At 41.1% G+C, this 24,705-nt stretch overlaps 2 protein-coding genes across 5 annotated transcripts in view; one reads left to right on the top strand and one right to left on the bottom strand.

Moving 5' to 3' along the window:
• ERCC8 (ERCC excision repair 8, CSA ubiquitin ligase complex subunit) overlaps nucleotides 1-22,469 on the bottom strand; it is a 52,238-nt gene extending 29,769 nt beyond the window's left edge. For 2 of the 4 annotated variants that reach the window (XM_037373570.1, XM_037373572.1), the window contains exons 1-9: nucleotides 22,331-22,468; nucleotides 18,074-18,169; nucleotides 17,818-17,919; nucleotides 13,357-13,480; nucleotides 11,743-11,824; nucleotides 11,057-11,125; nucleotides 8,865-8,931; nucleotides 4,787-4,890; nucleotides 1,555-1,679 (exon numbers count right to left, since the gene is read on the bottom strand). In XM_037373570.1, the coding sequence (XP_037229467.1) occupies nucleotides 1,555-1,679; nucleotides 4,787-4,890; nucleotides 8,865-8,931; nucleotides 11,057-11,125; nucleotides 11,743-11,824; nucleotides 13,357-13,480; nucleotides 17,818-17,919; nucleotides 18,074-18,169; nucleotides 22,331-22,407 (846 nt within the window). In that variant the 5' untranslated portion in view covers nucleotides 22,408-22,468. Of the gene's footprint in view, nucleotides 1-1,554; nucleotides 1,680-4,786; nucleotides 4,891-8,864; nucleotides 8,932-11,056; nucleotides 11,126-11,742; nucleotides 11,825-13,356; nucleotides 13,481-17,817; nucleotides 17,920-18,073; nucleotides 18,170-22,330 lie in introns of all 4 variants that reach the window. The other 2 variants (XM_037373573.1, XM_037373571.1) reach the window with 2 other exon arrangements.
• Nucleotides 22,470-22,614: 145 nt separating this feature from the next.
• The window catches only part of NDUFAF2 (NADH:ubiquinone oxidoreductase complex assembly factor 2), a 69,105-nt gene continuing 67,014 nt past the window's right edge, over nucleotides 22,615-24,705 (top strand). The window contains exon 1 of the mRNA XM_037373564.1: nucleotides 22,615-22,841. Within this exon, the coding sequence (XP_037229461.1) occupies nucleotides 22,715-22,841 (127 nt within the window). The 5' untranslated portion in view covers nucleotides 22,615-22,714. The remainder of the gene's footprint in view (nucleotides 22,842-24,705) is intronic.

The raw sequence follows: 24,705 nt of genomic DNA, 5'->3' as shown, positions 1-24,705 counted from the left end.
GAGTGGAGGCTGGGAAAAGCAAATTATACGGATATACTCAGTGTAAGTGTTCCTGCTTGACAGAGAAGCAATGGAAAGAAAAGCATGCTGCCAAAACAAGAAGAGAAGAAAGATCTTAAAAACTGACTTTGTCCCTTGAGCACACAGACAGAAAACCTGCTTTTGTTTAATTTTCCCTATACTCAGTGAACCAAGGCTTTCTATTCCTTTTTTAATAAAGGACATATGCAAGATGTGCACAACTCCAGCATGCATTTCCCTTACTAACTGAAACAATCCACCAGGCCCTGAATCCGCTCATTGCTCAAAAAAACTCATATGCATGGCTTAATTTCTATACCTTTTGAAAGACAGAAAAAAGTTATAGAGATCAAAAGGACTGGCTAGTAGGGAAAATACAGTGACTATGGTGTGAACCTTTATCTAGACATGCATTTATTTGTCTTCTAGTGCCTTAAAAATTGTTTTATACAATACCTCTGGTCAGTGTGAAAATACAGTTCTCTGGAAAACAGTTCTGGACTTGAAAAAGTAAGGCAGGATCAAGCCATTCCACACCAAATAAGAAAACTGCACAATAGCCTATGAAACAAGTCAATGAACTAACAGGCACAGAAAAACAAAATGCAGTGATCCAGCTGGTGACAGGAGAGTGAACAAACTGTATTATCTACTTTGGTGATGGTGATTTGAAGACAGAGAGATGCCTGTATATGAAGTGCTGAGAACAAGCTGGCAAATATTGGTAGCATGGAGATAGAAACATCCTTTCATTTAAATGTCTACAAGGAATTCTTTTTGCTGTGTTCTGAAACTCTGCAGCAGAGGTAAAAGATTTTTACGTCACAGTAAAATTTCTTCCTTACCTGATAGCAACAATGGGCTATAATTACAATTGGCTAAAATTCCATGGAAACTGACTTACCTAGTATGCTCTTCTTTCAAAATAAACATAGGGAAAAAATTCTTTACAGAACAGAAAATTAAACCTGGGACCTTCAGCAAAAAACAAGCCATAGAAAGGACTGTAGCAGCAGTAAAGATTTAATTTTGATGCCCCACCCCCACCATCATTTGGTTGCAATGCAAATGTAGAAGGATAGATTTTTTTTAACATTCAAATACAACTCCTCAAAACAGGCTCCACAAAAAAACAAAGAAAGTAGCAAAAAAGGCAGTCAGTAAGTCAGTGAACCTCTCAGGTATGGACTGCCCTGTAAATAACATGCTGACAACTAAGAGTTTAAACAAACAAACAAAAAATTCTACCGTCACTGTATATTAAGGTTTTCATTACTGTCCGGAGTGTTTTCAGCTATGCTCAGGAATTAATGAACTTAAAGTTACTATATTCAATTTTTAAAGTAGAACCAGGCTTCTTCATACTCTGGGAAAAAAATGCTCACAAAGTCTTCTAATTATGAGATTAAGCAGCTATATCATTTATGAATATTAATAAATACCTGAAGTTGTTGTAATTATGATTGCACAAATTACAAATCTTCTAAAATCAAATGTAAATGAAAGCATAACTGAAGACCCCTGAAAACTTACTAATGTGTTTTCTCCAGTGGAGCTATTCCAGAGTCGCATCCGATCATCTGTGCCAATGGTCAACAGATGAAGTCCATCATTCATATAGCATAAACCATTAACTCTCCCATTGTGAGCAGTGCTTGCTGTCAGGAAAAAGAGCTGGTTGAGATTTCTACAGTAGAATTATTATTTTGTATACACATTTTTATTTCTGTGTACATAAATGGTAACATATCAGTAAATTACTACTTCTGGTTTATAAAAGCAGCTGGCTGGGGACTGGTCGCCAGCGGTGCTCCTCAGGGCTGAACTCCAGGGCCAGCTCCGTTCCATGTATTTACCAGTGATCTGGACGCCGGGGTTGAACGCACCATTGCAAGTCTGCTGATGACACCAAGCTGGGAGGTGCTGCTGGCTCTCTTGCGGGAGAAGATCCCTCTTGCAGAGGGATGCAGGCAGACTGGAGCACCGGGCAGTCATCAGTGGCATGGCTTTTAACGAGAGCAGATGCCAGACTCCGCAGCCAGGATGGAGGAACGCCCGGCACAAGTACGAGCTATGAGCTACGAGCGGGGGCGAGTGGCTGGAGAGCAGCCCCGCAGGGCGGGCCCCGGGGTGCTGGCTGAAGCAGCTCAGCGGGAGGCAGCACGGGGCCCTGGCAGCCAGGGGGGCAAACCCCATCCTGGGGGCACCAAACACAGCGGCACCGGCCGGTCAGGAGAGGTGACTGTGCTGCTGTATTCAGCGCTGCTGTGGCCTCCCCTTGAGCACCCTGTGCAGTTCTGGGCCCCCTGGTTCAAGCAGCACGTGAAGGTCTTTGAACGCGTCCAGGGGCGGGCGGCAAGGCTGCGGGGGGGGCGGGAAGGCGCGTCCTGGACAATGCCCTTAGTACTACGCTTTAGCTGTTGGTCAGCTCTGAAGCAGTCAGGCAGCTGGACTACATAACCATTGTAGTCCCTTCCACCTGAATATCCTATTCTATTCTGTATTATTTACAAAATACTATAAAGGAATTCCACCGAGTTCACCCTGCAATACTGCACATTCTTAAGTATGTTAAAGTAGTTTAAAACCAACTTAGCACTACCCAGCAAACCTGATTGTGGTGCCCATAAATTAACTCACTAAAAATGGGCAAGTTATGTATTATACCGTATATACACAATTCAGACATACCTCTTAAGTAAAATGTGTTATCTGTTTTTCAACGATTTTATAAAAAAAATTGTTAATTGCATTTGGTTTGGTTCAGCTATATTTCAGTATATTCAATATCCTAGTCTATGTGATTGCCACTGGATTATCAAAAAATCATCTTGAACATGTCTGTGAAATTAAGTTGAAAAGAAAGTTGTTATATTTGAACAAGACAACATGTCATTCAAAGGAATGTATAAAATGGCATCAATTACCTTGGGAGTTACATAAAATTTTGGTTTTCTTAAAAAAATAGTTTGTCCAAACACTTCCTTTTTCAAAAGTCTTAGATTTCTTTAGAGCATTTGCATCTCTAATTCCTTGAGTTAAAATGAAATTTAAAATTGTTAAAACCAAACATCTATATTACCACACTATAATATACATAGTAGTGAGCAGAGTTATTAGAACAGATACTTACTGCTACTTCATATTCTTTAACTGTACATTTTGGAAAATTAGTTTGATTATACAAAGACTTGCATGTATTTTTCTACATGCAATTTAAGTTGAACATAACAAGACAGACTGACTTGTAGCTGTAATAACTATGATTTATGCTATGCAAATCCCTTTGTTCAGAGCCATGACACTCAGTTTCTGCTTTGTGATTCAATTTCAAATACTATGTATTTCTACCTCAGAATAGTGACTCTTCAAGTACTTGAAGAGTCTGCCAAAATTAAGAATCTTTTGTCCAGAATTGATCAGAAACCATGAACTATAATCTAGAGTTGAGAAGCTTTCCTTTAATTGAGTTTTGGTTTTGTTGTTGTTGTTTTGGTGGGGTTTTTTTTGAGTATCAAAACGTGACCTTAATATACATAAAATAACATTAACGTAGCTAGTAACTGATACAAGGCACCATTAATGCATTTGACTGTAGTGAAAGAAGTGTAATTTAGCTTCCTGTTACATTAAATGTAATCATAAATTTATACTCTGTTGTATACTTTATGCAGTACGAAAGGAATATAATTGATTTTATGGACCACATATGAAAAAAATATTCTAGAGACTTACATTGGAAGCAAGACTAAATTAAACAGGAAAGGAATGTGCTTTTGTGGGTTTTGTTTGTGTTGTCTTTGTTTTTAAAAGATGGTAATTAACTGCTGGAACAGCTGATGAAGTATGAAGAGATTGCTGTTTGTATGAAACCTGATCTACAGCAGGAATGGATTCTTCTGCCCATAAAATGGATGGCCAAATTTCCCATTTTAAGGAGAAAAATATTTAGAACAGATACAATACTGATGGCCAAGGAGATCTCTCTAAACAAGATCCTCAACCACACGCAGTCTCTACAACAGAAGTAACGTAATAAAACTGAACAGCCTCTGTTACTGTCCTGGTTTCAGCTGGGATAGAGTTAATCTTCTCAGTAACTGGTGCAGTGCTGTGTGTTGGATTTAGTGTTGGAACAATGTTAAGAACATCAGTGTGTTATCAGGTGTTGCTGGGTGATGTTTATCCTGAGTCAAGGCCTTTTCAGCTTCTCAGGCCCTGCCAGTGAGAGGGCTGGAGGGGCACAGGACACTGGGAGGGGACACAGCCAGGACAGGTGACCCAAACTAGCCAAAGGGACATTCCATACCATATGCCATCGTGCTGAGTATATAAACTGGGGGAAAAAAGAAGGACAGAGGGGACATCTGGCATTATGGTGTTTGTCTTCCCAGTTACACACGATGGAGCCCGGCTTCCCTGGGGATGGCCGAACACCTGCCTGCCCATGGGGAGTGGTGAATGAATTCCTTGCTTTGCTTTGCTTGCATGGGCGGCTTTTGCTTTACCTATTGAATTGTTCTTATCTCAACCCTCGAGTTTTGCATTCCTTTCTGATCCCACTCCCCATCCCTCTGGGTGAGGGGGGAGTGAGTGAGCAGCTGCATGGGGCTTGGCTGCTGGCTGGGGTTAAACCACAACAGTTATACAGTAGGTAACAACTGGGTAATCGCTACTGTCCTTGCTGGTCTTAGTATTCAACGTATTTATGAAATATAACAATGCTTCTAGTTATACATGGATTACCAGTTACATTCTGTATTACCTGCCTCAGAAGATGCTTTGGACTTCTCTCCATTGTGCTGATCCAGTGTACTCAGACATCCAGATGCTTTCCTCACATCCCATAAGTTTACTTTACTGTCAGCACTAAGAAAAACAAATTTGCACACATCAGGGAAATTGTATGCACCCAGGTTCAATAACTGCCTTTAGCCAACTCATCTGGCAGTCACCCTGGTACAGCGACCATTCTGAGCTTCTCATCATGCAGTCACATCAAAGCCAAGAGAAATTAATGAAAAGATTTTAAGAGACATCAGACATTCATTTCTATGTATTAATAAATACAGCTGGTACAGTACAGGCACTTAAGTTCAGAGTGAACCTTGCACACGTACATAGGTAAGGAATGAACTTGCTAATTCTTCTGTGACTCAATGGTACCTAGAGACTGCAGCATGGCTGTCTGGGAACTCAGACTCTTGCTATCACAAACGTATAGTATGACTGGCACAGAAGTTGGCTACATACCCATAGGCTGGATAGGCCTCTATGCTGTTGTCATAGTGCTATAGCAGAGGAACACTGAGAATTGCTTCTGTAGGAACTCACTGGCTTTGTCTATGTTACCAGGGTGGCACAAGGAGGGAAAGACCAATGTTCATGCTGCTGTAATTCATTCTGGTTCCCAGCATTCCAGTAATATACTTCTGTGTGCACCACAAGACTCCCAGCTACATATAGGAGGTAAATTAGTGGAAAAGACTGTTTCCCCATATACTAAATTACCAGTGTAGAGGTACTTATTGAAAGTATTCAGACAGCTATCAGCAACTTAAATGTCCTTTTGGAGAAAAAAACCTGCAAAAACATAAATCACTTTTCACGCCAGCTGAAAGAAATAAAACTGCATCTCTGTGATCTACAGCTAGAAAATACACCCAATCATGCTGCTTCTTAGATAAGCAGTCTTTCAACTGAAGTACTACATGCTTTTGTGTGTTCTCAAGTTAGATCAGTGTATTAGTATTGGAAATACATATAGTATAATACACCAGCTGACCAAGGCAAAACCAACTATTGCTTATTACCTGTTCTGCATCTGACAAAGCTAATGACAATTTTTTTCTTTTGTGCTCCTCTCCACTGCAGATTGATTGTGTTAGCTTCCAAGAGGTACTGCAACTGAATATGCTGACAAAATATTACTTTCCTGCAAACAAAATTTCTAAGACCATGAATATAGATATTGCTGAGGTTTGAACTGACTGTAAAGTGAGCAAACAACCACAAGTAGCTCATTGAAATTTCTTACAAAGGCATAGAGAGCTTCACTATTATAAAAGCCTACAGCTGTTCATTTTTGATGATGCAGTCTTCCATTAGCTGATCTTTTCTAGCCAGTCCTACTGAGCAAGAATGAGCTTATAATGTTCCTGCCTGAAACTGAAGTTTGTGAAAGACACACAGAAAACACGTCTCTTCTCTGACTGTTCCAGTCTCCTGCCAAAACTATAGAAGAGCCAAGCATCACAAAGAGAAATTCAAAATAATGTTTCACATGCAAGCCACATAAATCCCAATATGTATTTTCCCTCCCCTGAAGAGATCACAACCAAATATGTACGTGTCTTGGAAAATGGTCACATCTCCTGATATGCAAGATTAGTCTAGATTCTCTTTTTAGCAGTACCAGTCAGTTACTCTTCACTACTTCTTTATTATCTCAAGTGTTGACAGCTCTTGCCTGTATTTGTCTCAGCAAATGGCAAAATGGAGTTGTGTTCTTAGGAACTAGTAGTCCAACTACAGTACTGAATTAAGTAATGGACCCATAAGAAACATGTTTAACATGCAATTATGATACAGTAACATGATGACATTGGTAGATGCAGTTTATAGTTACATGACTTTGAAGCAAAATGTTTCAGAAGACATTGATAAGTCAATATTTAATAAACGACATTTGCTACTATTTCTGTTATGGAAAAGCAAAGAAAAAAATTTTTGTTTGCTAAAACAAACAAAAAATCACACTTAGAAAATTTCATTACTACGTTAAGCCTTTCAGAAACTTGGCATCAAAAGCCAAAGGTATGCAATTCAATATCAACTTATTCAAATTTCACTCTCAACTTATAAAGCAGCCTCTCTGCAATTCAAAAGAAAAAACATGCCAACAATAAACCTGAGGAGAGAAATGTCACATTATAATCAAAAGCTAATATATGCAAGTGTTATATATATATAGATAGATTTATATTTATATATATATATGCAAGTTATATAAAAACCAATATATGCAAGAGGACCTTTTAGACTGAAAATGACTGCAATGAAAAGCAAAAGGGCCTGGGAATAACAACATATAACTCATACTCACTGAATTACTGTAGCTTGGAAAGTTATTACCCATCTGCTATGCTACCCAAGTTATGCTCTTTGATATAATTATGAATCCACCCGAGAGTACTGAGGGAGCTAGCGGAGAAGCTTGCCAGGCCACTCCCCACCATTTATCAATAGTTCTGCTAATTGGAAAGGTCCCAGTGGACTGGAGATTAGCCAATGTGAAGCCCACCTACAAGAAGGGCAGGAAGGAGGATCTGGGGAACTACAGGCCTGTCAGCCTGACCTCGGTGCTGGAAAAGTCATGGAGCAGATCATCCTGAGTGCCATCACGTGGCATGTGTGGGACAGCCAGGGGATCAGGCCCAGCCAGCATGGGTTTGTGAAAGGCAGGTCCTGCTTGACGAACCCTGTCTCCTATGACAAGATGACCTGCTAGCTGGATGAGAGAAAGGCTGTGAATGTTGTTTGTCTACCTGGACCTTAGAAAAGCCTCTGACACCATCTCCCACCGCATTCTACTGGAGAAACTGTCTGTTCATGGCTTGGATGGCTCTTGGATGGGAAGAGCCTTAGGAAGGCTCTGCAGAGGCATCTGGACAGGCTGGGCCGATGGACCAAGGCCAGTTGTATGAGGTTCAACAAGAAGTGCTGGGTCCTGTACTTGGGTCACAACAACCCCACACAATGCTACAGGCTTGGGGAAGAGCAGCTGGAAAGCTGCCTGGCATAAAAGGACCTCGGTGCTGGGTGATGGCTAGCTAAATATAAGCCCTCAGTGTGCCCAGGTGGCCAAGTAGGCCAACAGCACCCTGGCTTGTATCTGAAACAGTGCGGTCAGCAGGACTAGGGAAGTGATTGTCCCCTTATAGTCAGCCTGGTGAGGCCACACCTTGAATACCATGTTCAGTTCTGAGTCCCTCACTTCAAGAGGGACATAGAGGTGCTGGAGCATGTCCGGAGAAGGGCAACAAACCTGGTGAAGCATCTGGAGCACATCTTATGAGGAGCAGCTGAGGGAACTGGGATTGTTTAGTCTGGAGAAAAGAAGGCTTGGGGAGGGATTTTATTGCTTTCTACAACTACCTGAAAGGAGGCTGTAGGCAGGTGGGGGTAGTTTTTTTCTCCCAAGTAACAAGTGTTAGAGCAAGTGGAAATGGCCTCAGGTTATGCCAGGGGAGGTTTAGACTGGATATTAGGAAAACTTTTTCACTGAAAGGGTACTGAAGCATTGGAACAGGCTGCCCAGGGAGGTGGTAGAATCATCACCTCTGGAGATGTATAAAAAAGTATATTTGTGGTGCTTAGCAATATGGTTTAGTGATGGAGTTGGCAGTCCTGGGTTAACGGTTGGACTTTATGTTCTCAAAGGTCTTTCCTACCTAAATGATTCTATGATTCCATGAATAACGAGGATGGTACTTTGAGCTAAATGTGTTTTACTTTGTTATAAAACAAATTGGCAATGCATGCACTAAAACAGTAAGATGTAAGTATCTCTACAGTGCTCTCTACAAATCTCTACAAATATGACTTTCCTATACCTTTAAGTGCAATTACCATTTTGAATTTCTGTACAATCTTCCTACAAATAAAGCACCCCTTGGATAGCTCTTCAGGCTTAGTTTTTCCAGGTAAGATCTACAAAACTGAACAGGTCAAAGTAAGTGAGATTAAAAGTGCATTTGAATTGTAAAACACATGGAGAATGAATACAGAAAATTTTAACATCAGACATTTTTAGTGCATGTAGCAGTCCAGCAACACTCTACCTTGCTGTTGCCAAAACATATTCATGACGTGTGGACCAAGATACTGCCAGTACTTCTTGCCTGTGACCTAAAAATTATATGAAAAAAGATTATATATCCCATTTTACATAAATAACAATGTAAAAGCAAAACCTACTCGATCCACCAGTCCACAATAATAATCTAAATTATAATGTGAATGTTATGAAAATATTATTTTGGACTAGAGGTTATTACTCCTCTTCCTCTTGCTTGAGTGGGATTGCAGTGAGCTGGAAGTGATACACAGTGTTACATGTGTATAACCTTTGATAACAAAGACAGTTTTGCCTATGCAAAACACATAACAGCACAGTAACAGCTACTGAGTTTACCTTAGATACTGCTATTAAATTTTGTGTTAGCACCGGCAATCTCACCCACAGAAAGAACCTTCCATTTGTTTTTCTTCAAATTCTTTCAAAATGTTTAATAAAAAGTGTATTTACCTTATGTACTTAAGATTAAAACTACATTCAGTTTAGCCTCAAATATTCTTTTTCTGAATTTGAGATATTTTTCCCCTAATTAGGTCTGAAATATAAAAAGATTAAGATAAATGTCTTCTTAGCAATGTCATGCCCAGTGCAGCTTAGTGCCAAGTAATACAGATATATACACACACGCTTTAACTTGGATAGCTTTAAAAGTGTTAAACAAATACAGACAATAAGAAGTGCAAAGTGTCCTAAATGGAAAGGACACTATTTCTAGTAAGAAGTATTTCTAATAATAGAAATACATTGAAAAATAAACTAATTTATACAAATACATTTTTGCTAATGCAGTTTAGAGCTATGAGACCTTATTTCTGGTACACCTTCCAGTAGTTCCCCTTCCATTACCTGAAGTAATCAAAAGGGCTGCGATGCCCAGGATAATGAAAAAATCTCCATAATACAGTTATTACAGGATACACTAGGAAGACTCAGGGCAGCCACATTTATTTGGATCCATTAAGTAAACAGCCAAGCATTTAGCTCCATTTCAGCTGCTAGAGTTAGCCTATGTGAAAAATATTCACACCTATCTTCAAGACACTATTGAGTCCTTCAGGTTCTGTAAAGAATGATTAAATTATGTGTAGTGGAGGACAATCTCCTTCCGCTTGTTCCTCTGATACTGCACTTGAGCTAATTGTACCAGCCTGTGTACAAAGACACAACCAGCTTCTGCCTGGAAAGCACTAACTCTTGTGGCAAAATTAAGAAGCCTGGCTGAAACTAAACTGATAGATTAGAGAACTATTTTTGTGTCTGCACTCCCTGGTGCTCTCAGTTCTAGATACAGAACATTGAGACACCCTTTGTGGCTGATTCAGTTCAGCTCTGCATCACACCAAAGCACCTAGGCTGCTTTAAGACTTAAGGTGGCCACTGAAGAAAGAGCATTTGCTTATTGCTGTGTCTGAGCTAAGGCTTCTCTACAGTTTCTAGATCAGATCTAGCTCTTGCTCTGCTGGTTTAAAGTATGAAGATTTATCCTGTAATTGTCTTCACTTGAGCATGTGTATATATATATACACTCATACTCCAAAAAGTAAACATTAGAAAAAAGACATTAAGGCCAAATTCTCATTAAGTGTAACAAGGAATTGGATTAGGGAACAATAAATCTCTGTATTTACTGAATCAGGTAAATGCAAAGGACTAGATACTACCTCTCTGTAGCAAGTAGTATGTTGCCTGCTATACAGAAACTTCTAAACAAATCCATGCAAGAACTTCCACAGGGTATTGTTTTCAAAATAGTGAAGTTTTCTTGTTTTGGGGTGGATGGTTGTTGTTTGGTTTTTTACAAAAAACAGAACCACATATTGAATTTCTGTAACACAAACCCAATGCCTACACTTAACCATGTAATAAATAGTAATCACTATTGATTAGATCATGAAAATGTCCAACCATGTATTAAATAATTACTATTGATTTGATCATAAGAATGCCCAAACATCTATAGTAACTGTTCATTAATTAGTATTTGTTTTCCCCAATTCATTAGCACTAGACTAACACCCAGAAGAACCTTTTGCCACTATGTAACCTTCCCAACTGGCAATACATAGATTAGTCATGTTACTGATAAAGAATACATTGTATACAGTATTTCTTTACAGGACTTGTTTTACTCAGAGTAGTTATTGTTTAACGTTTATGTTTCAGACTAAAAAGTACCCTGCAGAGTGTGAGAACAGGATCCAGACTTCAAGTCACAAAGCTGTACTTGGGGGCTTTTGGTACCAACTGTAACAAGAGAAACAAAGACAGCTAAAAAAAATACCCAGCATTTGAGAGAACAACAAAAAATCTTAGCAAGACAAAGAAATAGAAAAAGTGCTAGCTGAGTAACTGTTTATTTAGTCAGAGCAATGCATTCTATTAATAGATTTACATTTTTAGTCCAAGTAAATATACCATATAGCAAACAAAATTTAGAAACTGGAGATACACAGGACAGTACTTATGAAACTGAAAAATTACAAATATCTCCTCTAATTTTTTTTTTTCCTAAACATATTTAAGTTGTGTACATGTAAGCACTACATACACAATTTACTGTTTGGATATAATAATCTTCAAATGTTAACATATAATTATAGGTAATCTAATTACACATAGGAATTTTTATCTAGAAGGAGAATTGATTGATGCGTTATTTCAGAGGAATAAATGTGATATTCTCATCAACGTCATCTGACTAACCAGTAATACTTTATGTTACCAATGATCTTACATCTTAGGAAGATTCAAATTATGTAAAAATAAGACAGGGGAGGGAAAAAAGCCCTACTGAATATTACTTACTGCTTGTTACTATAACCCCCAAATACATTGGGCTTTTCTTAAAACCATATGCATACCTGCTATTAAACAATGATTTGTAGCAACTGGAGACATGTGATGGCTATAGACTGTTCCCTCAAAGTGAAATACATCTGCAGGCTGATAATAAACAGATTAAATTAATCACAGTGCATGTATGTTAGTAGAATGTAAATCCTCATTATTAACTATTTTTCAATTAACGGTTACAAATGAGAATAATAAAAATACTACTATTTACGTACTATCAGTAACTCTCCTGGTTAGAAACCAGAAGACAAACATAGCTAAATAATTCCCTTTCCAACACTAGAAAAACTATGCCATAGCTCAGAGATAACCCAAAAAAAAGACCAAGAAAATTAGTTAATCAGAAGTGCAAACGGAAATTAAAAAATTGTCAAAAAATTGAGTAAGCTAACAAGAAAACACACCAAACAAGAAGGTTACAACATGGAGATAGATACCAACAGGAAAGCAGCACTCAGACTAAATTTAGAAGCCTGTCGTTCACAAACATCACATACTATCTTCAATTCCTCAAAAAAAAACTCAAACCCAAAAGACCATACAAAATTATTAGCTCCCTTTTGAGTGTTCAAAATTAATGAAAAATAATACTGGATTTAATAATCAGCACAATTACTTTCCAGTACAACTGCTTTTATTGTCTCATTCTGAAATATTTTACATGGACAAAAAATCCCTTAGAACTAAGCTATGTGTGTTTTCAAATACACTGTTTGGTGGCACCACAGGTCAGTCAATCTTCACAGGCACACTTCGTCTTTTAACTGATGCTCACAGAACTACCTGGACAGTGAACTGAACTTTGCATTTACAAGACTTAGTAACTGCAATCACAGCTCCACTTCTCACAAAAAGAGAGGTCAAAATTTATTCTTTGTGTCCCTAGGACCTCTTTTTTGTAATTCTTTCACTACACATGAAATAGCATTCAAATAGCATCAGTGTAAATCCATTAATACATTCGTACTGGAAACAGGATAAACTTCAGCCATTAATTTATAATTCAACAATTAGATGTGAGGATTAGTGAGTCAAAGCAGTCTAAAGTCCTGCAGAATCTGTTTGTTTTAATAACTCCAGTTACATTGTTTAGCATTTTCTTAATGGTTTCTCTCATTTTCCACCAATTTTCAGAAATAGTGTCTATAGTGCTTACAACAGCAGAATTTTGGACTTAATGACCCTGAATGCCAAGATTCACCAGTGCTTCAAAAACAGTATTGAGGCCTTGGGTACGAAAAATAATTAGCCCTGCTGTACACTACCACTGCATTCAACAATCCCCAAGAATGAACTTCAGACCAGTCCTTGGTAGACAAGTTTACATAGCATAAATTCAACTATCTGTATTCCTGTTCATAGCAAAAGCAGAAAGGCATTGTCCCAAGGGTTCCAAGCTCTTGTACAGTTTAGACATCAGGTCTTCAGAAACAGACACGTATGCAGCAAGGTATGCATGAATGCCAGAAGCATGCCACCCTGCTGCTGCACCCACAGTTCTAACAATAAGCTGGTTTTCACTGTTCTGGATGCTTGGTCCTGTTTAGCTGTGGGAGAACTGTAGATGCGGAATGAATAACATGTAACAAAGATGCCTGCAAGCTGTACAAATTCTTTCTTACTTGTAAAACATTTGTATCCCATATTTTCAAGGTTTTATCAAATGAGCTGGATGTAAACATGCCAGTGTCATGAGGATACCACTGGACTGTCTCCACACTGAATTTATGTACGTCAGGATGGCTCCTAAAATCAAGGAAAATATCCCAGTTGGTTAGAGTCTTGATATTCAATGACAAGTTGAAAACATAAACATTCTTTTAAAATTTGTACTGAAGTTTTCAAGAACTAGTTATTTGATGTCTCAATTTTCAATCCACTGATGTTAATGCTTTGAAGAGCCCTCATTTCAAGAAACTACAGATCATTTGTCTTTTCAAAATATGGTATCTGTAGCACACCTCAAGTTAAGACACACAATTTAAGGCATAAAAGGCACTAATGTATTTTGAAATTTTTAAATTCTAATGTTTATAGATCTAATGTTTAAAGGAGGGCCTAACACTACAAAAAAATTTAAGCTTGTGGAATTCTACTGTCTTAGAAATGTATCCACTGAAAAATACAATCACATACAGTTAAAATTTGCATTATTATTAGCTATTAATTACAGCTACACTGTTACTAGAAATTAAGGTATACTGAAGTCAACAGATAGCAGTGGCCTTAGTTACTGAGAGTTAATTATTTTTGCATGCAGAAATGAAAGAACAATCTAAAACTTTCAACTCAACTACACATAGTAATGGACTGCAATATAATTAGCAATACATTAACTGTGGTAGGAAGAAGAGACACCAGAGCCAATCTTGACAGCTCCAGGATGTAACTCAACCAACCAAGCTCTGAACAATATAGGTCATTTCACATATCTGCTAGGCCACTCATATCTGAGCTGGATCCACACGGATGCAGCTTCAGGGCTCAAAACCATGCTCCCAGACTCAAAGGTACCATGCTGTTGTAGTTAACCGCAGGCAGCTAAGCACAACCACATCCACTTGGGTCACTCCCCTCCTCAGTGGGATGAGGGAGAGAACCCAAATGGCAAAGGTGACAAAACTTGTTGGTTGAGATAAAAACATTTTAATAAATCAAAGGAAACTAATCAAAACAACACATGCAGGGAAACAAAAAAACCCCAGTGATGCAAAAGCAATCCCTCATCACAGGCTACTCATCACAGACACATCCAGACCCTGAGCAGTGGCTCAAAACCCCTGGAAAAAAACCCTGGAAAACTCCTCCCCAGCTTTATCCAGTTTTATCGCTGCACATGACCTTGCATGGTATGGAATATCAATATCCCTTTGGTCAATTCAGGTCAGGTGTCCTAGCTGTGTTCCCTTAGAGGATCTTGTCTACCCCCAGCCCACTTGCTGAAGGAGCAGTGTGATGAACAGACAGTGCCTTGACACTGTGCCAGCACTCTTCAGCATTAGTTAAAACATCAGTGTGCTATCAAGACTCATTACAAATCCAAAACATAGCACCATACAAGCTACTGTGAAGAAAACTAACTCCATCCCAGCCAGACATAGTACACATGTGAAAACAGTCCAACTGGCTCCATCTACAGCTAGTGAAGGGCTCAAAAAACTTCTCCACTTCAGCTCTTATCTTTGCATTGTTCTTTCAACTGTCCTGGCTTTCAAAGTGATAACTATTGCAGGGTTATTATTGTGTAAATGCAGACACAGATCTTCTGTATAGATGTGACACTACACCTTATGTAATAAACCTTCCTGCTTACTTGGGTTGCTAGAAAGCACAGAAGACATCTTTATATGTAGTTAGCATGAAGCCAGCACTGATGATACTAAGCAAGAGCTACTGGGCAACTGCTGAGCTTAGTTTAATAACTCCTGCATTGCTTATGTCTAAAGCATACCCTAGAACAGCCTGTACTTTGCCATGGTGCTAAAAATTTGTGTGCTTATCCTGCAGGGGGGGTCAAGCTAAAAACCTTCAGTACCTGTTGAGCCAGGAAATCAAGACTGACTCTGAGAACTTAGGCCTTTAGAGGCATTTGTATGCATTGTGCAGAAAAATCTAAACTCATGGAACTAATTATGCTGATACACTAAATATATTCATGTCTCAGGGCTGTGTCTTATTCCCAGTTCATTCTATATACGGTAATTTCCCTCACTACCCAAACCATCCCAGCCTTTTCTACCAAGGAAAAATAAATTATATGGATAATAAGATCACTGCCATTCATTCTCCCCAGACAGGTTTCAAATAGAGGAGATGACCTTACACACAAGCAACAGTTATTAGAGTATCTAGAAGCTAGCACTGTCAAATGCCAGTTACTCTCAAATGCCAGTGTTTGCCATAGCACAGCATATGAAACCATGTAAAGCTCTGTGTGCTGACTGTCAGCAGAACAAGGAAAGTTCTTGTTTTTCGCAATACTGGCTCTATGTTCTAGATGAGAAACATTGGGTAAATCACAGCCTACCATCAGGAGTTATCTCCTCTGATGTCTAAACTACTGGACTCACAGCAGGCCCATTTCAGAGTCCATCCAGAAACAGCTTCAAAGGGCTTCTACAAAGAGCTTATTCTTTCAGTAACTTTGAGACCAGAGTTGCACTGTGCTGTGCAAACTCTGAGCACAGGCAAACTTGCAATACATCATTATCATATGGCTCCTGTCTTTGAAGCATAGAGTCAGATGGGAAGTGTTTCCTTACTGGTAATTACAAATTGATTTATGATGTTCAGAACTCCACATTAATAATATTTCAATATCTGAAGCTGTATCTGTGGCTAATTAGTTACAATATGTATTTAAACCATACAAGAAGCTGGGAGTAAGTAACCGAGGCAGAAAACCTACTGTGGTTACTTTAATAAATAATAATAGTAAGCCTATAATTTAGAACATGGTGTCGTAACAAATCAGATTCTACTAGAATGATTTATGCCTCAACTGATAAGAAATAAACAATGCATCTACACAAAGAAACACCTACTCAAGAAACATACTACCATCTAACCATGCTCATAAACAGAATTTTCTAGTATGGAAAGTTAATGGTCGCATGATTATAGCACAGAATTGCAAGGTTTTTTGCTGTGTCTTCTCAGCATGTATTTCTTCAGTTTGCTGTATCTATTTCTGAACTCATTCTGGTTTTGAGATTTGGTGATGTATACTCATCACTAGCTCTTAATTACAATTTTAATTAATTTTGTTTAAGTTCCAGCTATTAACACTTATCTAAACACAGCTTACTTGCAGTAGATTCTGTTCCTACCCAGCTTTTTCAATGCACATTCTATTACCCTTTTTCCTCTTTATGTACGAAGACAGTGTGTTTAGGCCTTTTACTGTTACAGATCTGATCTGTTCTTGTCAATCTTACTCATGAACCTTAGACCTCAAATAATTTGAGGACTGGGAAAAAATGAGGGGGAAATGTAGCTACTAATATTTAACACAGTAGGATACATCTTATTTTAAATCTGAGATAAAGTCCTAACCTACTAGACAACCTTACTACCTAAATACAAGGGAAAACCAGCTTTTGCTAGAAGACTTAATGCCTATAATGGACAAAATTATACTGCCTGCAGAGAAAGCCTGACAAATCAATAAATGCCTAGAGTCTTTATATAGATTATGAATAGTATGGTATTTCTGCTCTTCAGAAAAATACGTCCCGTTTTTCAGTAACACATCTGTCCTCATTCAGACTTGTTCTTAAGAAATTCTGTATTAATTACTTCTGTACCTGAGGAACACCTGGTGAACTTAAAATAGCTATTAGCAAAGCTGAGAGCCAGGCAAGGGAAAAGAAAACCAACAACTGCAGGTATGTATTAAATGTTTTTCCAATCAGATGAACAGTGTTATGCAAAGACAATTTTTCTTTTGCTTAAACACATATTTATTCAAAGATACTAATATATATTTGGGGGATACAAGGAGTATTTCTACAATAGTCCCAAAATTACTTTCTCATAATTACTGGCATAGAGTCAGTAAATTTCAACAGGAAACAACAAGGAAACTCACAAGCAAGGAACTGTGCCCTGGAAGAGGGCTGGAGGCATCTGTCTTTTCTACTGTTACAACATGAGATTAGAGTACTAACTCTGACTTTTTGTGGGGTCTGTAGCAACACAAGCCTCTCTACTGTGATTTCCATATAAGTACAATTAATAGCCTCCAATTTAATTTTTGAACTGCCAAAGATCTGCTCAAACAATACCAGAGTCACTGTACATATATTGTAACTGTTAGGGTAGACAAATCAAGAAAAAACAATTAGCTTCTGCTCCTTAGTAAGTCACAGAAATCCTCTCAAAGCTTCTTGCTTTTTTTTTGCATGCCAAAACCCATAACACATCATGCTAGCCTTCAAAGATTTCTGGCACTATTTTCTACAGCCTTTTTATCCTAGAAATAAGAATTGGAGAAAAAAAATTAACTCTCATTGATTGGTGAGTTTAATGCTAGTCACACAAGAGATATCACTATGAACTTTTAACATAATTTGAGTACCTACCTTCCCACATAACCAAGTGCTTTACAAGTGTAAGTTGGTTTTCCGCTGAAGTTTTCAAGGTCATGAAGTACAATGACACCATCTGATCCACCAGATAACATACTGAAAATGTTAATAAAGCACACAAGTTACAACACTCATGACCTCAGGAGGCTCAATGTAAGTGAGCGTTCAGCAAGAAAACAAATCCATAGTACCAAAACACAGTACACTAAAGTACTCATACACATTTTTAGTAACTAAAGTATATACTTACTATCTTCCCTCAACAGGCTCAATATCAAGGGTGTTGATACCAGTACCATGTATTCTTTCCACATCTCTATCTTTATTTAATTCCAAACTTAGAACCCTTAAAACAAAAAAGAAAAACAGCGACATGAACAACAAGAACAACAGAATTGTAGAATGTTACTATGTAGCTCTGAACAGTTCAAACCGTAGTTCTGCACTTCCTCAATACATGTAAACCATTCTATTTTTTCCAAAACTAGACTTGCAGACAAGACACAGGGCTGGAAATAAGTCCTATTTAGTTCACAGAAAAAATATTTTATTATTTATGTTGTTTGGAAGTTAATAGAGAAATAAATACATAAAATAGGCTCAAAGAAATAATAAAACAGCATTTGGGGTCAACATACGAAACAAAAACCAGAATGTAATTTAAACAGAGCAAAAGAAACATGAAGAAGCAGTTGTAGTAGTCTCAACAAGTATTAGTTACTTTGAAGCTTCACCATGCACCTTCCTTCTGAGCTTTATTCTACTTGGAAATACGGACACCTAGTGGACATATTCATTTAGCTGAAAAATTACAGTATTTCCTTTAAGGAAAACAATGTTTGTGTGTTATGTTTTCTGTACCATTAAATAAAAACGTTAAAATAAAACTATGCTATCCACATGATGTCTTCTACGACAAAATTTTCTGAACTAAAACTGGTACCTTTAAATATGCTAATAATACATAGTCAAAAAGGAGACAGATTTTGCTTCCTGAAACCATACTACCCAATATAAAATTAGTCTTACAAGATATCAGACCTTCCTACAGCATATTTTGTAAAAACCACCATCAACAAAAATGCAACTAAGTAGATAATTGAAAAGCTGTAAGACAGCTTGCCTCTAGTCAGCTTCAGCTTGAATGGCAAAAAAAATCATGTGAGAAGCTCAGGCTGTTAGGTGCAGATACCCATTTTGGTATCATCAGCAAACCTGCTAGAGGGGACACTCAGTCCCTTCATCCAGCTCACTGATGAGTATGTTGACCAGGACTGGACCCAGTACTGACCCTTGGGGAACACCGTGAGCTACAGGCCTCCAGCCAGACTCTGCACCGCTGATCACAACCCTCTGAGCTCTGAGTTCAGCCAGTTCTGCATCCACCTCACTGTCCACCCATCCAACCCACACACTGCCTGTGCTTACCTGTGAGGGTGTTATGGGAGACAGTGCCAAAAGCCTTACTGAGGTCAAAGCAGACAACATCCACTGCTCTCCTCTCATCCGCCCAGCCAGTCACGGAAGGCTATGAGACTGGTCAGGCATGATTTCCCCATGTTGACTACCCCTGACAGCCTTTTTTTCCTCCACATGCTTCAAGATGACCTCCAGGATGAGATGCTCCATCACCTTTGCTTTCTAGTGACAGAGATGAGACTGACCGGCCTGTAGCTTCCTGGGTCCCCCATCCTGCCCTTCTGGAAGACTGGAGTGACACTGGCTTTCCACCAGTCCTCCAGCACCTCTCCTGTCCTCCATGACCTTGCAAAGATGATGGAGAGTGGCTTAGCAGCAACATCTGCCAGCTCCCTCAGCACTGAGAGGTGGGTCCCATCACGGCCCATGGGTGCTGGTGTCAAGCTTCCAAGGGAAAGTCTTCCTTCCTTTCTCCAGACTTTCTCTCTTGCCTACAAGGCCTGGGATACCCAAGAGCCAGCCTTGGCAGTGAAAACTGGAGCAAAGGCAGCATTCAGTCACTCCACCTTCTGTGTCCTTCATCACCAGGGCTCCCACCTCGTTCAGCAGCAGGCACACATTTTCCCCAGTCATCCTTTTCCTGCTGAGACACTTGGAAGAAGCCCTTCTTGTTGTCCTTCACCTCTCTCACCAGACTTAATTCCAAACAGACCTTAGCCTTCTACATGTTCTGACAACATTTCTATATTCCTCCCAAGGGCCATCCCTTTTTCCATATCCCACAAACTCCCTTCTGTTTTGAGGTTTGCCAGAAGCTCCTGGCTTATCCATGGAGGCCTCCTGCCCTCTCTGCTTGATTTCTTGCTCACAGGGATGCCCCGACCTTGAGCTTGGAGGAAGCGATGCTTGAATTTTAGCCAGCTCTATTGGATCCCCACACCTTCTACAGCCCTAACCCATGCGATTCCTCCAAGCAGGTCCTTGAAGAGGCTAAAGTTAGCTCTCCTGAAGTCCAGGACTGCAATCCTACTTACTGCCCTGCTTCCTCCATGCAGGATCTTCAACTCCACCATGTCATGGCTGCCCCCAGCTCTCACATCCCCTACCAGTCTTTCTTTGCGAGTACAAGGTCCCACAGCACACCTTGCTGTGTTGGCTCCTCCACCACCTGAGTCAAAAAGTTATCATCAGTGCTCTAGAGGAACCTCCTGGACTGTATGAGCTTAGCTGTATTGCCTTTCCAGCAGATATCAGGGAAGTTGAAGTCCCCCTTGAGAACCAGGGCCTGTGATCATGAGGCCATTTCCAGCTGTCTACAGAAGTCCTCATTGACTTCCTCATCAGGTGGCCTGTAGCAAACACCCATGATGGTGTCCCCCAAGTTAATCTGCCCCTTAAGCCTTACTCAAACTCTCAACTCGTTCTTCATGCACCCCTAGGGAGAGCAGTTCAATATATGCCACTTATCCCTTCATAAATGGCAATTCCACCACTTCTCCTTGCTGGCTTGTCTTTCCTAAAAAGTATGTAGGCATACATGGCAGCAGTCCAGTCATGCGTGCTATCCCACCATGTCTCTGTAATTAAAACAAGAACATGGCTTTGTGACTGCACACAGATCTCCAATTTTTCCTGCTTATTGCCCACCCTGCATCTTTAAAATACATTTTTTTAATTAAAAATTTTAAAATAGACTAATTTTACAATGATTCAGCCCCAAACGCTGTAATCACCACCACAAATCTTTCCTGCTGATGGATTTGACTGACGGAACTGAGGTTGGCTTTATTGAATTTATCTTTAAATACAGCTCCAAACCTGATTTTGTGATAATGAACAAATACTATCACATTGTTGTCTGTGATCCAGTGCACAGTGCCAAATCACACATAGAGTCGAGGCATTTCCAAGTTTCTCTTCTAGTTTGGGCAAAGTAGGGAGCTAGGTAGTAATCCACAAAAACTAGCTCCCTCTTAAGACATATTAAAATACTTCATACACTTTGAACAATTGTTTACAATTACATTTAGCCACACAATTCTCAGTGGTTCTTACAAGTCTTGTCTTCATTTAAAAGTAAAACATTCTTTTTTTCACAGCACATGTTCTGTGGGGGAGGGGGCTTCCTTTGTTTGAGGGTGAATCTTACAGTATGACAATCAGGACAGTTCACACATTGCTCAAGTAATTTTCTGTTTACTTAGCCTCATTAACTCCTGAGCTTATCTTGTTACTTCTTAGCTTGATAGCTTGACATACCGTATCTATTACTTCTCCCAAGGCCCCATATTATTTGTAAGGATTAAACATCACCTGCTGATTTTCAAATTCTTTCTTGTTTTTCGCCACTTACATAGTCTGTCTAGATCTCAAGTCAAATATCAGGCTGGCCCTCTATTAACCACATGTCTGCAAGCCAGACAGGTACAACATTACAACCTTTAGCAAGAACATTAATAATTGTCTCTATGCAGTTACCACTTCCCAGAAAAGCTGTTGGAAACCTAATGAAACGCTTGCATCTGATTCTTCTGCAACCTGTCAACAGGCCGAGCTCGGAGAGAGAGGATTAACTGATGCGGGTGCACAAGCACTACGTGAACCTTGTTCCTATACGAAGCCGCATGCAAATCGAAACACCTGATAAAGCCGCTACAGTAAGAAGGGCATGAACACTGTCGTGCCGTTTACTGCCCTGTGCCTACCCAGCCTACCGAAACGCGGTTACTCAGCGCACCCCAGGGCTGCTAACCCACACACATGAGCAAAACCACCCCACCGGGAGCGCCCAAAGGAGGCACGGCAGGCACCCGGGAGCTCCTACCGGGGAGCCCGGGCCGGAGGCTACCGGCTCCACCACTCCAATTCCCCGGGCTCGGAGCAGACGGCGGGGCGGCGGCAGGGCAAGGCTCCGCTCCCCCGGCCACAGCGGTAGCGGTCCTAGGTCCCGCCTCAGAGCGGCCCAGCTAGGGCCGGACAACAGCTCCCGGCAGGGCGAAGTGAGGGGCTTCTGCCTCGCCAGCCTAAGGCGGGCGCTCCGGGGTCTCCCCACGCAGCGCGACCCGGCTCCGGTCCCGGTCCCCGCTACCTCCAGGTGGATGTGGTCCGGCGCAGCCGCACTGGATCGTCAATCCCGGCCTGACGCGCTAAGAGCAACCCCAGCATTGCACGACAGGCAGGCTACTCACCGCCATCCCACCACCTTGGCCCAGGAGCGACCAGGATTGGCCAGGGGCAGGCGGATCCCCGCCAATGGCGAGCGGCGTTGCTTTTCTGCCTGCCGCCGATGGGCGGGGACAGGGCGGGCGGACAAAACGGCGCCGATGCGCCGATGCAGGCTAGTTGCGGGCAGGGCATCGGGCAGGGCGCGCGGCTGTGACGTAGCACGCAGGGGCGGGGCTCGAGGCGCGGCCGGTGCGGGGCCGGTTGGTCGCGGCGACCTTGGCCGGCGGGAGCCCCGCGGCCTGCCGGGATGAGTCGGGCCGTGCGGGTGCTGCGCGCTCTGCGACTGCGGCTCTTCGGGCCCGCCAAGGAGCTGGTGGGCACCGATCAGTTCGGCAACAAGTACTACCGGGTGCCCAAACACGAGACCCACACAGGTGAGTGCGCAGTACTAAACCCGGGGGGAGGTTGGGGCCGCCTGCCCGCGCGGGCCGCGGCCGGGGGCCTGTGAGGGGCCTGGTGGGGGCCTACCTGTCCGGGGGCGGCGGCGGCTGCTGACGGCTGAGGGGAGCCGCGCATGGGGAGCCGCGCCGCCGCCCCCGGCGGCCCCCATTGCTACTGCCGCCGGCGGGGACCGTGGGCCCCGGGCCCCAGCGGAGCGCGGTGCTGCGTGGCCGGTGACCGCGTTGCCGCTGTCCGATAGTCCCCGGGACGGTTTGGTTGCTGCCGCCCAGATGCAAGAAACAAGCGACTTTAGGTGAGGGAAAAGGGTGTCGGTGCTGAGGGAACCGGGGGGGGGGGCGCGTTCTCTGCGGCTTGCTTCGAGAAACACTTTCGGTTTCTCGTTAGGCTGATGCTCTAATGCAAGAAAAAATCCTAAAGCCAGTCATCGAAAGAATTTAGAGTAACTAGCACCCTGCAGTAGGTAGGCAGGCAGACAGGCAGCAGTAAACAAATTGTCTCTTCTTGATAATTCAGAGCACTTCTGCATATGTTTTTAAATGAATTGCTGTATGTATGCACACAACACTTCCAAGGAGAAATAGTTTTCTAGGTTTCTGTCTGCCTTCCAGGAGCCTGGGTGCTATTACAGCATGTCTTCAGATCATTATCTACAGATGCTATGCATATGCTGCACAGCTATGTATAATTTACTGAAGGCAACTTCCCTGAAGGTGTCTTAAGAGCACATGCTACAATATTTTACAGTCCTGTTACCTCTCCCTGCACAGGCTTCTTTATCAGTTTGCTGTACTCCACATGTTTTTTATGACTGCATAAACTGGAGCATCCCCAAGCTGTGGAGACTTTCTGATTTATATTCTTGTATGTACAAAGAGAAGCAGAAAGTCTGAGACTGCAGTCATTTAAGTGAGATCCTTTCCTAAAAGGAAGGAAGGAAAGGGATGCACACCTTCCCTTCAGAAATATGTAATGTCTTCTGGAGTTATTTTGTCTTCAGATCAGTTCCCCTGACCTGTTTTTCTGGGCAACTTCATGAGCAGCTGGTCATGACTTAAAGCAGTTCTGCTCAAACAAGTGTCTGGGAAGATGTGAACACCCTTTTTTCAGCAGTGTGTTTTTCCTCTAGGTTAATATGATGGTGGACAGGCTTTCTGCATCTTCCTTTCAGCTTTTGGGCTTCTCATTGTTGGGGTTCATGGTGACTTTGAAGGATGTACGAAAAGGTTTGTCTTTAAACATGCACAAAGTAGTAAAAACTGTAGTAGAATTTCTTGTGTGTGATTACTGCAGTGTCAGTCCTTATTTACCAGTAAAAATGACTTGTTTTATCAGAAATACAGATAGCCTTTCTCAATATTTGAATTTATGCTGGCAAGCCTTTCACAGTGAAGGTCATCTGATGAACTTTAAGGCAGATCTCTGTATTCAGAACTTAATTACACAGTAGTTGTAGTGCCAGTATGAGGGCAGAGGAGGTGGGACATAGCCATTCAACTCATCAGGAGCATAGTATAAGAGGCTTTTAAAGTTAGTGATGAATTGAAATAGTTGTATCTCAGACAATGTTGTGGTAGCCATTATGTTTCCCAGTTGTTCTTTGGATGAACTGTAGGTGAGCTGAGTGTAACACTTCAGAGGTGAAGTTAGGCTGATTTTGCTTTGAACAGGGAGGGCTGTCTCTTAAATGCTCTGCAGCTGCAACTCTGGCTGGAGTCAGTAAGAACAGCACTTCTGTAAATCTTAAGGCTTTTGCACAGTAAGTCTTAGTGATACAGATAACACGAAGCCGATCTACTGAATTATCAATACTCCTGTGTTATTGGATTTCCCTCTCCC

The sequence above is a fragment of the Falco rusticolus genome, chromosome Z (assembly GCF_015220075.1).
Source record: "Falco rusticolus isolate bFalRus1 chromosome Z, bFalRus1.pri, whole genome shotgun sequence".
Taxonomy (NCBI): domain Eukaryota; kingdom Metazoa; phylum Chordata; class Aves; order Falconiformes; family Falconidae; genus Falco; species Falco rusticolus.
This window is presented reverse-complemented; position numbering and strand designations above follow the sequence as displayed.